Consider the following 15,199-nt stretch of genomic DNA (forward strand, 5'->3'; position numbering starts at 1 on the left):
GGGGGCTGCACAGAAGGCCTTATTGAGGATTTATTTTCCCGCTCTCCAGACTGACAGAAACGTTAGAAGTGCACTAAGTTTACAGCACCACTGTTTGACACTGACATTGATGTTTGAGTGGCAGAGAAGTCACCCCATGAGCATGCTGTCTTCAGCCATTCAGACCCTTCTGATGTATTTTAGTGGTTACAGTTGTGATGTGATGTGTGTCATTGCACCTCAGGCCTGTTTGTGATTATGTTGCACAACTGCAGTCACTACTTTAGCTCTGTGTGCCTCTTTAAATTTTCCAGATTGGCTGCACTGTTACAATCAGGTTGAATACACAATGGCAGAGTGCAGCAAAACCACAGGGGCAGTGATATTTTGGGTACAGCTGAATGTTTGCTTTAAAGTAACGATGTAATGCATAGCTGCAGAGACTTTTAGTTTTTAAAACAAAGCTTAACTTTGAGTGCAGAACATCACATCAGACACACTCTGGACATAAACTTTTCTCATGATTTATCCTCCATATTTTTAAAACTTTTTCATTCTCTATATAAGAGGTTTCTTACCAATACTACACCTTTTAACTCAACAATGTATCAACCTTATAGAAACAAATACAATCATTTTGTTTGAATATCTAAAAAAAATTCTTGAGCAATAAATTTAAAGAACAGAAAGAAAAAGCACCACATTTTTTTTATAAGCATCAGTATGGTTTCCAGGAAAACCACTCAATTGATATGGCCCTTCTACAACTGGTAGAAAAAGAATATTCAGCTTTAAATAACAATGAATTTTCACTAGGTATCTTTTTGAATTCATCCAAAACTTTGGATTCTGTTGATCTTACTATTTTGCTTTCTCCATTGTTATGGATTTCAGGATTTATCATATAATTGGCTTGCGAATTTTGTTTCGAATCTTGAACAATTTGTTAATGTTAATGGTTACATATCCTCCAAAACTCAAATAACATATGGCGTCCCTCAGGGCTCCATACTTGGCCGGTTATTGTTCCTTGTGTACATAAATGATTTGGCTTCCGTGTCTCCCACCATACTACAGATACTTTTTGCTGATGATACAACTTTGATTCTGACTAACAAGCTAAGATGTGGATATATTAATAATATATTAATATATCCACATCTTAGCTACTAGAATATTGTTTGGACAAATTTGCATACCCTACAAATTTGCAAAAAATATTCATCACTCAAAAGAAATTTGGTAGGCTAGCAACCTCTTCTAATTATTTACCTCCATTTGCCCCTCTATTTAAAAAGCTGAACTTATTATCCATTTACAATATTAATACCCTTCAATCTTATATATTTATTTAAAGATATATTCATCTACCACATTTGCTTCCAGAATCTTTCATGTTTTTTTTACAATCAACTCTCAGATTCATTCGCACAATACAAGTCACAAATGTCAGTTTTCTTTTACTTACAGAGGTTCATTAATTTGGAATTCATATTATCATTTAACAAAAACATCTACATCTCTGATTTGCATGTTGTTTGTTGTTGAGTTCATCTGAGTTTATTTCATTTTACTAAATTTTGTTTATTTTTATTTTCATATTTTTATTATTAATTCTATTTGGGGTGGTATCTTGGATAAGCCCACCTTGGGTTTTTTTTCACCTCTCCAGCGCTTTCTTGCATTTTTTTTTCTATGCCAATGTAACTGTTTCTAATTTATGGGTCAAATCAAGATTAAAAAAAAAAAAAAAAAAAAATTAAAATGCCAAATATATTTATTTGCCAATAAACTCTCATTGCTACAGAGATCTGCTGCCTCTTGTCAGAGGAAGTCACTGCAGCGCAACTCAGTCTTTATTCTCACAGAGGCTCCTGGCTACTGGTTTGGAGAACAGTAAATCTCCGAGCATGTACAGTGTTGAATTCTATGTGTTGAAAGCTATGGTGTACGATTTGGAGGCTTTGTACATCGTAATAACACAGTCTATAGGGCTGGTCCAATCTACACAATATAAAGACCGAAAAGTCCCAAAAAAAAATCCATTCAGTATATCTGCTGCAAAGCTGCATACTAGTTGACCAATCCAAACTGCTCTGGCATGCGCGGTTCGTATTGGTCTGTGAGTCCATCCAATCACCTGTCTCCCTCGCTTCTCACCGTCACGCCCATGGTCCCGCATCCTCCCAACTAACTCCTTCATATACCAGTGTGCAGCTAGCAGCACAGCTACTGAAGCATTATGGAGCCGGAAAAGACTAGCGCCGAAACCAGGAAGCCGCTTCTGTTACCCTCCACATCGAAGGGAAGAAAACATAAAAGTTTTCAGGAAAAGGCTGAAGTAAAGAAGAAATATGAGCAATACAGGTCCCACTGGAGAATCAACATTGGAGAATCGTACGACTGGTGGAAAAAGCTGCAGAGGGATTTGGGACTGAAAACTGACGCCGAGGCAGCTGAGTTTCTGTTGGAACAGGTAATGACTTTGTTTACCACAGTGGGAGCTCTCAGCTGAATAATTCTGGTTAGTCTGTGCCTATACTGGCTAATGACTGAGTGCTGTTGGTCAGAATGGGTCAGCCCTATCAGTAGATTTTAGCATAAGTTAGCCACACATCTTTAGCATTGTAAATTGAGCTGGTGAAGACACGACGAGAAAGGTAAAGCCTCGCCCACAGTTGACACTGCTCTCATCAGCTGGCAGTGGCAACGCCAGACCTGCTTTGCCGGTTAATTCATGGTTTTGATTGCGCCGGTCCAAGTGAAAAAGCTACCACTGTGTGTTACAAGGAGGATGACTGTTTGTTACATTTTCTGCTGGCCGGCTTGCTCTGTCGGGGGCGTGTTGTTAGGAGGCAAAGAAGGGCCATACGAGCTGGGGGGCGGGATCTTGGGACACGGAGGGGAGGGGTGAGTGAGGCTGCATTTTTCAAATGTGTCTCATCAGCCAAACTGGGTTTCAGATCGTAGACCATAGCTTTAAGCCCAAACTCACATCCATTCAAACGCCAACGTTTGAATGATGTGTGAATAAGGATCATTGTTAATGACTCCACTCAGTCCAAGTCTAACCTGACCCCAAAGAACAAATAAAAGCTGGTTCTGACCTTTCTTCTCAAAGCTTTTCCACTTAACTCATTCTTACACCAAACTATGACACTTTTCAACAGGAGCAGCAGGAGTGGATGCAAACTCAGACTCAGACTTGATCTTCAATCTTTGATAGTCTGTTATACAGGTCTAAAGTACTTATTCTGATGGTTGTTTGGCTGTTGCAGAGACATTAGTTTACTCTGTGGTTTGTTGTTACTCTGTTCCTTTCTGTCATACTGAGTGCGTTTACATGCAGTCAGTAGCCCTTTTGTGTTCAGAATACAAGCAATAACCCGGTTGCGCAAGGGCCATGTAAACACATAACCCTTTTGAAAAAACGGAATATGCTCATATTCTGGTTTTTAAAAACCTGAAACTCCCCCCTGGGTTCCTCCTTTTCTAACCTGAATATTTGGTCATGTATTCACCTTTTAGGATATCCCCATCAAAAGGAACATTAACTTATGTTCTGTGCATGTTCTGATTGCAGGGAATCTTGGTCTTTTGAGTACAGGAGGTCCGTCATTCTGCTGCTGTTGTTGTTGCTATGGATACAGCGAGATGAAGCAGTGATGATGAGCATTGCACCATGACATTTCCCATGTGCCGAGATGCTGCCCATGCGTTGCCCTTTTGATCGGGATACCATGTAAACAGGAAAAACTCTGTTTGCGCACATATGTAAACGGGTTATTTCAAACATTCCAGAAACCGTAATACTGACCTCAACGCAAATATTGGCTGCATGTAAACACAGCCACTGTCATCTCACTCCCTCTCTTTCTCTTGTCTGCTCTAATCAGTTGACATCAGTGTTAGTTAATTAATTTATAAAAGAAATTAATTAGTTACCTGTGACTTTCCAAAAAAGTAATTTAAGCAGCAACAGGGTTCCTAATTATTTGCCAGGGAAAGTAGTTATTGAGTTTTCCTTTCTCTTCTTTTTTTTTGTTTTAAACTTCAAATATGTAAAGAACTCAGATTGTTGAGTGGGTTTTACTCTGGGACATAATGTTCACTTCACATTTATGTTCAGCTTTTTACATCAGTGATGTTAAGGCCTGTACTGTAGGCTAGGCACTGCCCAGGTAGCTGCCTGTTGCAGCAGCTCTCTCTTCTTTGTCCATTTCTTGTAATTTTTTTTGTCTCTTTTTCGTCATCTTTGTATTTGGAGTGGATCATTACACTTATTTTGTTTTCTTGATTGCTGCTGTGACTCCTGAATTTCCCCTAGGGGATAAATAAAGTATTTTCTATTCTATTCTGTTCTTCTTCTGGATGAACCCTGGACCCTGGATGAACGAGCTGCAAACACCTGCCAACACTCCTGATTTAGGCGAGAGTCATCTGCTTTTTAACCATGGATCTCACTCTACTCCCAATTTTTCCCAATTGTCCCCCAATTTTAAGTGTGGCCCTGTCATCTCTAATATATATATATATATATATATATATATATATATATTTTTTTTTTTTTTTCAAGTCAAAACAAGTCACCTACTTGTGACATGTATTCAAACCCCCAAAATATTCATCCCTCCCTCTGTAGTTTCTTTTTTTTTTTTTTTTTTTTTTTGTCCAAAGGCCCTGCAAGAGATCATCTCTGACTGCAGGTTAGACAAACACAGTTACAGGTATCTGTGTGACATTTGTTGCTAAAGAGTTAACGACAGCATTAGCTCCTTTTTTAAAAATGTGTTAGTATGGTTGTATTCTACCTTAAGCCAATCATCATCACTTATGTTTGACTGACTCTAGGGGTGCGTCTCAAAGCTCCAAAGTTCCATCCTTCCTTCCTCCACTTGCGTCGTTCTCTTGCGTCTTAGTCCATCCCACCAGAGATGCATGAGAGAGACGCGAGGAAATAGAGAGAGGAGAGAGGAACGGAGGAGATTGGTTTTTAGAGCATGGGGCATCCTCTCCTTCGGAGCCTCACATGAAGCGACGTGTTTCAATGATGACGGCATCAGCTGATCACCTCTGGATCACCTGTCAGTCAGCTGTAACAGCTGTTTGTGCATCTGGGCATGTGCGCTGTAATAACTTTGATCAAACAGAAACAGTAACAGATTTGTCTGTTCCTTTAATCAGTTAAACACACACGTTACCATGAAGAAAACCTGCTCTCTGTTTATTCTGTGTGCTGTTTAGAAGCTCACGGATCACTTTTCCGGTAAAATGTGTAATTGTGAGATTATTTATGAATTATTTATCCTTTATCTTGAGCCCATCTGATCATGAACTCTGAAGCTTCAGAGTTCATGATCAGATAAGGTGGGTTATATCAATATATTAACATAACCCACCTTATTGTGTCTCAGGAAGATATTCTTTATCAGTCAGTTTTCTATATCAATCCTCTGTTATATTGATTTCATAATGGTTGTGTTCAGTGTTTTGTGCTTTAAACTCACAGTGAACACTTTACCATATTTATGATCAGTTTGTGAACGATCTTCTGTGCCTGTCCTCAACTCGTCTTTTCTCTCATTAAACTCTGCTGTGTTTGTGAAGTTTCATGTGAAGTCTGAGCCGCTGCAGCGTCCAATCAGAGAGTGATATTCCATATGGGGGCATGTCTGTCAGTGAAAAGACTTCCGCAAAGCTGGCTCTCGTGTCTCCTCGATCATAGCTCCTCCGATCAGTCTCCTCTCTCCTCTCTCCTCTCTCCTCTGAGCCAATTATTGCTTTGGGACAGTCTTCAAAATGGCGACTGGGAAAGTACTTCTGGTGTCGTGGAGGAGATAGGACAGAGGAAGCACGAAGTTAACACATTGAGACGCACCCCAAATCAGTGGATAGACCTGACAGATTCCTCTGCCTTTCCCTCTATGGGCTTTATCATAACAACTCAAAGGGTGTTGCCTTATGATCAGCTCTTACACATAATACTTATTTTTAAATCAGTGTAACTGACTTCGACCTCTAAATGTGTTGATGTGAACACAGCATTAGGCCACACATCACTAGCTAACAGTGCTCACTCACCGCAACACCTGCTTCGTTCTCCTCTGGTCTTCTTACACCACAACTTCACTGCTCTCCTATGGCCATTGTTCCCCCTAATCCTGCCCTGTTCCTGCTCTCCATTTTACTAACAGGCTCAAAGTAATAACCCTTAGGAGCATCACATGATTAGGAATACAGATTTTTTCCTCTTGGTTGACAGGAGTGACAGTCTAATCCATGTTTATTACTGTTGAACAGAGGTAGAAGCCGAGGGACTCCCTAATGTGACGTCATATTTAAATGCAGATTTTTAACGCGGAAGTACAAAAACCGGTAGTACTAAAACGTCTCCAGGAGACCCTGTGGTTTATTAATTTAGGAATTTCTTCCAGGATATTATTTTTAAGTTATTTTCCTATCAATTTTTTAACAGTTGTCTTAAACTTGCAATATGCCCTTTCAGGACGTGGCTGACCTGACCTGACAAGTAGGCTTCCTGTAGCTGCTAGCAGGAAGGCTAAAGGCCCTGGTACAACATGGTAATGCTCTGTTTCTTAAGAGGAGATTTAAACAGTTGTTTTTTTTCTTTGTGCAGTTCCAGTGTTTCATTCAAATTGATGCTTTAACTTGGTTTGACCTGTGCTCTCAACTTTCTTTGGGAGGGGGGCCAGGGGTCATTTAATGTGTTATGTTTTCTGAAAATCATCTATATGCAGCACAACAAAGAGGAAATTACAAAAATGTGTCCTATTAAAAGTACACATTTTTTGTAATTTAACTTAAAATTCAATTTATTTCCACAATAAACATGATGAAAGGAGCACTTGAGTTAATACAAAGAGGAACAGAAAGAAGTGTTGATATAGAACAGGACGTGATGAGTGGGGTCGTTGTAAAACAGGAATTTTGAACAGTAGTTTTAATTAAGACAAGAGGTGATGAGTTGTAGCCTATCACCTTAAAAAGGAAGTCATGGCTTTTATCACTTAAGGCCTGAATTGGTTATTGATTAATAGAGGTCGGTGGGATCCCTGACACATGGCACTTATACATACATTTTTTATTCAACAATAATGTAGTACCAGGAAGTGTATCATCATTCACCAATCATGTAGCAGGGATTAGTCTATTACCAATAATTTGGTTTGGGCACCTCATCACCCACCTTACACAGGAGGTGGAGTGAGCTGGCATGGGCACTAGGAATTTGGTAGGGGTCAGCTTTTCAGGACTGTGATTCATGGGTTAATAAATTTTATTAACCCATGAATTAAGCAGTTCTTCACTATTACAATTATGAATAAAAGTCAATGCTAAGAATAATATGACTTAATGTCTTGTCTTGTCTTGGAGCATTTTCCATCAAATGACAGAGTACATGACAGAGTAAAGAAAGTGAATAAATTCAGTTAAATAATCTGAACATCAACATTTTTACATTTTTTGCTTGCTGTAAAGAAGCAGTAAAATTTCAAAACACACAAAAAAAGTCACCTAATCAACTTTTTTGAACGTGAACAAAGATTCACTGACTACAAACTGGGAGGATAGGGAATACATGAATGAAGTGAATACATGAGAAAACAAAGAAAAGGGACAAGGAATGAGAACTGTAAACCAACATAAACACAGCAGACGAGATACAAGGAGATCATTTTTTATCAAATAGCCCACAAATGCATCAAACCAAGATTACAGAGAGTGCAAAGTGTTGACCTGGCTTGGAGACTGGAGTAGGACATTCTGCTGCTTTGACGTGGGTGTTGGCTGTCAAAACCATGCAGTCCGGTGCATGCACAGGCTTTCTTTTAGGCAAAAGTCTTGAGGTGGGCCAAGAGGCCCAGAAGGCAACACAGAGCCACAATTGCAGGTGTTAAGAGCCTCAGAAGCTGGGTTTCCATTACACCTAGAATTGGGCAAAACCTAAATATTGCAATAAAGAAATGGTAATGGAAACACCATGTTTTCGGAAAAACCTTTCAAATTTCAATAAAAAGTTTTTTATGCTCTCATGAAGTGGTTTTTCAGACATTTCGAAACAGAACTTAGTCGCAAAAGTGCTAGGGAAACACCTTTTCTGCATGTTGTCATAACAACGCTCCTCCCTTACCTCCTCGTATGTGTCCACTGCCACACAAACAGGCTCCAGTGTTCATATTTTATCAGCTCTGCTGTAATGCAGGGTTGGGGTAGTTTGTGTTTTTGACCAACACTTGTGAAGGCATCAGGACTGCTGTGACTGCCGGTCAGAGCAGCAGGAGGGAGGGGCGGAGGTGTGTGTGTGCGCATGAGAGTATGTGAGCTGGAGATTATGGTTTTCATTCAGTGTTTCGTTCCTGCCTTTTTTGAGTTAGCGTGATCACGGCCGACAGTTTGAGCAGTGAATAAAAACACTAATGTTCAAGAATTGGCATCATCATGAGTGCAGCGTCCTGACGGACATTATGTTTTACTTTGCTCAAGTTGTGGGCAATTCTGGTCGTAATGGAAACAACGGCAAGGCGAAATTGTTCTTTATCAAACTTCAGAAATATTGCTTACATTTTGCGAAAAAAGTGTAATGGAAACCCAGCTAGAGAGAAGGAACAAATTGCTTAAGTGTAAAGTGAAGATCAGTTGTAAGGGTTTCTTCACCAATGCCCAGGAACCAACCCCACTGTTGCAACTCCCCCCTGGTCATAAACTTTAAGGCTGAATTAAGTTGTTTGATTGTAACTTCAAAATACTTAATATCCGACATTCAACTGTCACATTAACAACCACTGTAGCTGCAGTTTGACTCTTAGTATCACATGGGGACTATGCCAAAAAAGATTTACATCTCTTCAGTTTCTCAACAGTTGAGAACCATTACATGCCCACACACCTATTAGCAGGTAGATAGGTATATATAATTATGACCCTAATGTGTCTGAATGTCATGCACATTTTGATTAGAAGAGTGTCCAAGCTACTTTAACTCTGCTCTGAGGAATGAACTGCTCAGGTCAGGTCAGGTCAGAAAGAGGCTAGACATGGCTGGGTGCTACAATACATAATTTACAACTGGAAGTGACGAGTTGTATTACCTTAAAATTGGAAGCGATGAGTGGTTCAGACAGGGCTAGCATGAAGCTGTTCGATATGTGAATACTTTGTTAAAACTAAAAAGTAACCTTTAGTCTATTATCTATCAGTAGTCATATCTTATATCAATGCAGTTCAATGTTACATTAGCCCTACATGTAGTAGGCAGACGTTGGGTACAGCAGGTAGGAGTGGAGCTTGCGGTCAGCTAATCCAAAGCTGCTGTTCTCATGTGCCTGGCGGCGGTAGTACCTGCGAAGGGAAGGACTCCCCGGATGGCACTGCCTCACGTGTAGAAAGTATTCATCCGGACGGCTGGATGTGTAACCACAGTCCTCACACACAAAGATCTTGGAGCGTCTCTGACGGTATGCATACTGTTGGTGAACGCCATGAATCTTCCTCATGTGAGACTCCAGAGAGCAGCGCTGTGTGAAGGCTTTCTCACACAGCTCACACTTATATGGACGTATACCTGCAGCACAGGGACACATATACACAGGCCTGTATTTATCCACACTGCATTCACAACCAAGTATAAGAGGCGAAGAGATGTACGACTTTTCATGGAACCAACCCTGATGCTAACGGAGAATCATTGAGAGGTAGACCAATGGCAGATGAATCACAACCAAAACAACCAGACAGTTCAAATAGTAAATTCATATCTCTGTTACACTGAGTCATTAGTTGTTTAATTAACTACATACTCCGGTGTCAAAGCTCTTCATTAGCCCAGCTCTTGATTGACCCTCAAATCACACTGCAATCACTGCTTAAGTTTGAAATACAAATGTCCAGACTCACTCTGTAAAAAATACTAATATGAGGAACCACCACCCCTAGAACACAAAACTCTAGCTGACATCTGATGTAAGTGGGTAACAGATAAAGGTCTCCAGACACAGGGCCAGCCAAGACCAGCAAAGGGTTGAGTGAAGAGTGCCTGTCCCAGGTCCTCTTTGGGACCTGAACAAGCAAGCCATAGATTCATTTAGTCCAGTTTGAGATCCAATGGGTTACAGAAGTTGTCTCTTCCAGGCTGGTAATGAACAGCTGAGCTTGGTCCTTTCTGTCTCATTTCTATGGTGAGAGAAAATCTTTAAACCCTTGGAATATAATTGCTCTAATAAGCCAGCTAAGCACAAATTTAAAAGCATTGTCACATTCTGGTGTGCATGTGTCGTGTTGGTACGCAGAGAATGTGGTAATGCGCTAAATGAATTTTGTGCTGCAGCAGAACTGAATGCATTCTGAAGTTGCTTTGTGCCCATATTGTAAAAGAAATAGTCTTTATGTATAATATAAAATATTGGATCAACAGTGAGCAAATGGACTGGGGGACACCCTAATTACACTCTGTTGTCTCACTGCTGCAAGAGAGGCAGGGAGTATTACATAAGCCAGAGTACTGAAGCAAAAGGAGCACTGCTGAATAAGTGACTTATATTACGATAGGAGAGAAACTTCCTTCCTCACCTGTGTGTGTCCTCATGTGTCTCTTCAAGTCAAAGGTGTCATTGAATCCTTTGCCACAGAATCTGCAGGGGTGTCTCTTCACCAGACTGTGACACTTGAGGTGTCGGGTCAGCATGCGCTGCAGCGGGAATATTTTGTGACACACTGAGCACACAAAGTCTCCTGAGCCAGGGGTGGAGCGAGGACGAGCCTAGCAGAGAGAGATTAGTCCGTTTAAACAGAACCAGTGGTGGTTTTAGAGTAGAGTACTGAAGTACATCTAAACTTTCTTAATTATTCAAAAGTATATGTATTTAAAAAAATAATGTATTAAAATGGACAAAGTACATTTTCTGTACTTTACATTTCAGTACACTGTCATATTGTTTGCTCAGTGCTTTAACAAAACCTTGCAACTCTCTGAAACCACCCAGTGATGACTTAAAGGTCCCATATTATGCAAAAATAACTTATTAAGTCTTTTAGTTAAATTTGTGGGTCTTTGGCTTTCCTCCCAGCCCCCAAAATGTGATATTTTATGACAAAACCTGCACGTAGTTATGCTTGTGAATATAAAATCCTGACCTAAAACAAGCTGCTTGGAATTTCCGGGGTTTGCCGACGTCAGTGAGTCTCTTTTTTGTATAATCAGGTGCAAGTCTGACCCGATTGGTCCACTGGAGCAAACACCCCCGAACCCCCTCCCCGCCCACTCCTCTCCCGCATCTGGAGAGAAATCTCTCCAGCAACGGGGAGAGGAATGTGGCTGGTTTTGGCTGTAGATAACCACATAGTTCCATGCACAAGCTTCCCATCTCGGAAGTCCTCACAAGACTAAAGCCTGGCTCACACTACAGGATTTTAAAAATCTTAAAAGATTCTGAAATCAGGCTGTATCTCACACATAAGGAGAATCTTCACAGATCATCTTCTCCTAAATCTTGAGCACACTCTAACAACAAGATTTGAAAATACTGACCAGCACACACTACAGGATTTCACCAAGATTATTTGACCAGAGAGAGTGATGCACCACATGTGCTCAGTTGTTTGATCTGAGGTTTTTAGCGCACTGGTGGGGCACGAGGAGAGAGAAGCGGAGCTGTCTGCAGCGGTGCCTTTCATCCATTACGCGCACACAGAGGGACAGAGGTGAAACTGTTGCTTTATCAGTCAATAATGGCATGATCTCACACCGATCACTGATAAAACAACAGTTTACTACTGTATGAAAATGGCGTGGTTATGTGTTATTTTTAAAGGCATTATTGAACTGGCTTGAGTGGGCCAGTGGAGCGGGCAGTCAGCTGACCCGGAGCCTTTCAGTTGCACTTTGAGCCTGCATTTGTTGTCTGTTGTCCGGTCTTTTGTAAGGTGGCTCTCTCTCTCTCTCTCTTGGATGTTGTCATCCTCAGTGAGAACGAATGTTGTAATCATCCAGGTAAATATCAAACATGTTTGAAAATTATCGGGGTGGCTCCGACGAGTCTGTGAGACGATCGTGGGGCTAAAGATTCATCTGTCAACCGCTCGCACTAGAAGATAATCTTGGCCGAACGTCAGGGCATTCATTTATGAGGGAAATCTGCCAGCTACACTCAGTAAAACCATGCATGTGTGTGCTTGTTGCTTCACGGCCGACTGCTTTTCCAAATTTGGACAGCACAACAGAGGGCTAGCGAATAGACTGGTCCTGAATCCAGGCGCATTACCAATCATCCGCCAACAAACCTCGAACCCTGGCAATGTAAGTATTTTAAATGCTGTGTGCTGTGGAGCAGATGTAAGAGCTTTTCCTCAGTGTTCCTCCTGTCTCTGTGTTAGCTTCAGGATGCGCTCAAGCTGCGGTTAACCTGTTGTTTTAGCCTGTAATGTTACAGTAAACGAGCTTCGCTGTTTTCTAAACATTGTGCACTCAGAGCTTGTGGCACTGCTCTCAGTGACGCTGAAGAACAGGGCGGTATCAGCAGTGGCTCATTTACATATGAAGGTCACACCCACTAAATCAGAGCGTTCTGAACAGAGGGGCTATGAGAGCCTGGAAACAATGCTGCTGTGCTTGATTTATTGGTTTTTTGGACCAAAAAATTTTACTACCATTTCACGAAGACATCAATGATCCATATTAAACTGCAGAAAAGGAGCATAATATGGGACCTTTAAAATAGACTACCACTCTGCTACAGAACACCTTCAAAAACTCTAGCATAAGACTCCAGTCAGAAACAATAAAGATAGCTATTGTGATTAATATTTTTTTATTTAAACATCCCCACCCCCCAAAACAGGAGGGCCTTTTGGTTGTGTTTATTATGTTTTGCTCATCATTCCTCAATGTCTCCATGGAAACTTATCAGCAAGGAGTGATGAAGCCAAAGCCTGGGCGCCAAACATATAAACATATTTGCTTTCAAACAAAAAATTCAAATGTGAGTTGAAATGTAACTGAAATATATAAATTATTTTGTTAGATGATGAATCTGACCTGAGCAGTCTTAAAAAACTTTGTGTCAGTTTGTAGCTCTGTCATTTTGCTATCATTAACCTTCAGTGGTGTAAAGTTTTTGAGGTCTGAGCTACTACAGCATCTAATCAATGACACAGTGCTGAGTCACAAGGGACGGTTTTTGCTATGGGTAATATGGGCAATCACCCAGGGCACAATCTATGAGAGTGTGCACGAGTGTCCTCCAAAAAGATGTTCTGATGTATCTGATGTATCAATTCATGAAAAATACAAGTTGAAATATAGAAAAAAAAGTTTCTGCCCAACAGAAATGAAGAACAGCACTGCAGCAAAATCAGTGGGGATGTTTAGGCTAGAGCAATTGGTCTGGTAAAGTGTTAAGGTTGACTGTAGTTTTATGAATTGCAACATTTGATACAACCTTTCAACTTTGATTTCAATTTTCAATACTTTTTGACCTAAATTAATTTGTTCAAAGACCAATACTTCTCTCTTTTTACTAAAACTAGACTAAAACCTTTTTGAGTTTTTGTGGACTAAAACTAGACTAAAACCATCACATATGACAATGACTAAAATAAGAACAAAACTAATACAAATTTTTATCCAAAAGGCTAAGATAAACTAAGAAGGCTGCAAAAAATAAAAAAAAAAAAAACATGCAACAACAACACTATCAGTCATGCAGCTTGCTATACTGAACACCCAGCTGGTGTGAGTTTAGTTTAGCGACATGCAACAAACTTGAGACTAACTGCCGACATATCCGGTTATTTGAGGAGTAAGACCCTTGTCCTTCTGCTTCTTCTTTGTCACCTGATGTGTTCTGCTTGAACACTCCTACAGACACCAGCTGTCTCTGAACTTCTATTCTCTCCACCACTCACTTAGGAGCTCTCCTTATTTCTGTTAAAGATGGATCATCTCACAGCGCTGTCCTAAAGAGAGCAGTGCAGACAAGCAGGGCTGCTGGCCCACATGGCCATGTTTTATGTTGTCATCTGCTGTATTCACATCAGCCTTGACTGTAAGAGACACTTTCATGGGGAGAACTAAGCTTACCTTAGTTCTGCTGATCAGAGTTAGGGCATTGGGGTGGTAAAAGGAGCCTCGTAACATTAGTGACCAGTCTGGTCTGGTGTTGGCTGCAGGTATTCCTGATCCTGGTGAAGGTAAAGGCACTCTGACATCTGCTACTGTCACACCTGACACAGGGTCACTCTGTGGGGCAGCAGGACTGCAGCCTGTTATTTCCTCCTCTGTTGAATCTTGACTCCATGAAAGGCGAAATGAAGAAAAGGAATCAAAAAAGTAAAACACGTGATTCTATAAAGCTGATAAGTCCAAAAAGATTTAGACTGAGGGCTTTTTTTTATCACATGTAATAAGATTTTAAATCTGAATCTCTAACCTGCCACAATGTCTCCTTTCCACTGCAGCTGTTCTGGCTCTCTCCATTGCCATGCTCCACAGGCTCCACGTTTCTTCTTCACCAGAAAAGACCTGGGCATCCTCTCGATCTCCTGCTTTTCCTTTGCTCTGTTTGTATGTCTCTGGTCAATCCTTCCCTTGACAAACTGTGTTTTCTCTATTACAGATGAGCTTAGATGTCATACATCCAGCTCTCATTCCTCGACAACCTGCAGGTGCAGTATCCCAGCAAATCACAGCACTCATTTCCATACCTGTCTGAGACCAGAGATGAGCTGGGGGGGTGGGTGAAATGACTATAGTGACTATGCGCTTGCGCCATTTTAACCGGTCCCCCACCAGTTTTGCATGTCAGGTAGTGAAAATCCGGAGAGATTCACATTCAAGTGGCCCTTGGCATGCAAATTTGGCCCTACCAAGCCCTGGTTCCAGACAAAGGGCACGGTCTGACTAACAGGAGCAAGCACAGAGAGCCACAGCCTTAACTGCTAGGTAAATCAGCTCTTTCTCTTTTTTTTGCCTTCTTTCTGCCGCATTGTTCTGTGGGATTACAGAGCACCAAAAAAGCTATACAAAAGCCATTCACAACAGACACCAGGCACTGCAGTCTGTTGACTGTGTCCCAATTGAACAAGACATACTTGCTCTCTGTTCTGCTGTTCAGTCAGTTTACCACACTGGGATAGGCAACAGCAAACCTGAACAGAAAATGTGTTGCATGGATGAGGGAATAAACAGGTCCTGTTCCTAAAACCC

The 15,199-nt window shown here is 41.0% G+C and overlaps 1 protein-coding gene across 1 annotated transcript; it reads right to left on the minus strand.

Annotated features, from left to right (window-relative positions):
* Window positions 1–9,239: 9,239 nt before the first annotated feature.
* Window positions 9,240–14,523, minus strand: LOC141791260 (putative transcription factor ovo-like protein 3). Its single transcript, XM_074671539.1, has 4 exons — window positions 14,424–14,523; window positions 14,075–14,280; window positions 10,567–10,756; window positions 9,240–9,562 (listed from the first exon to the last, which is right to left on the minus strand). The coding sequence occupies exons 1-4, from the start codon at window positions 14,521–14,523 to the stop codon at window positions 9,240–9,242; spliced, it is 819 nt and encodes a 272-aa protein (XP_074527640.1).
* Window positions 14,524–15,199: the final 676 nt, after the last annotated feature.

Source organism: Halichoeres trimaculatus, unplaced genomic scaffold, assembly GCF_033239565.1.
Source record: "Halichoeres trimaculatus isolate MK-OKI-2021-1 unplaced genomic scaffold, fHalTri1.1 fHalTri1_scaffold_6, whole genome shotgun sequence".
Taxonomy (NCBI): Eukaryota; Metazoa; Chordata; class Actinopteri; order Labriformes; family Labridae; genus Halichoeres; species Halichoeres trimaculatus.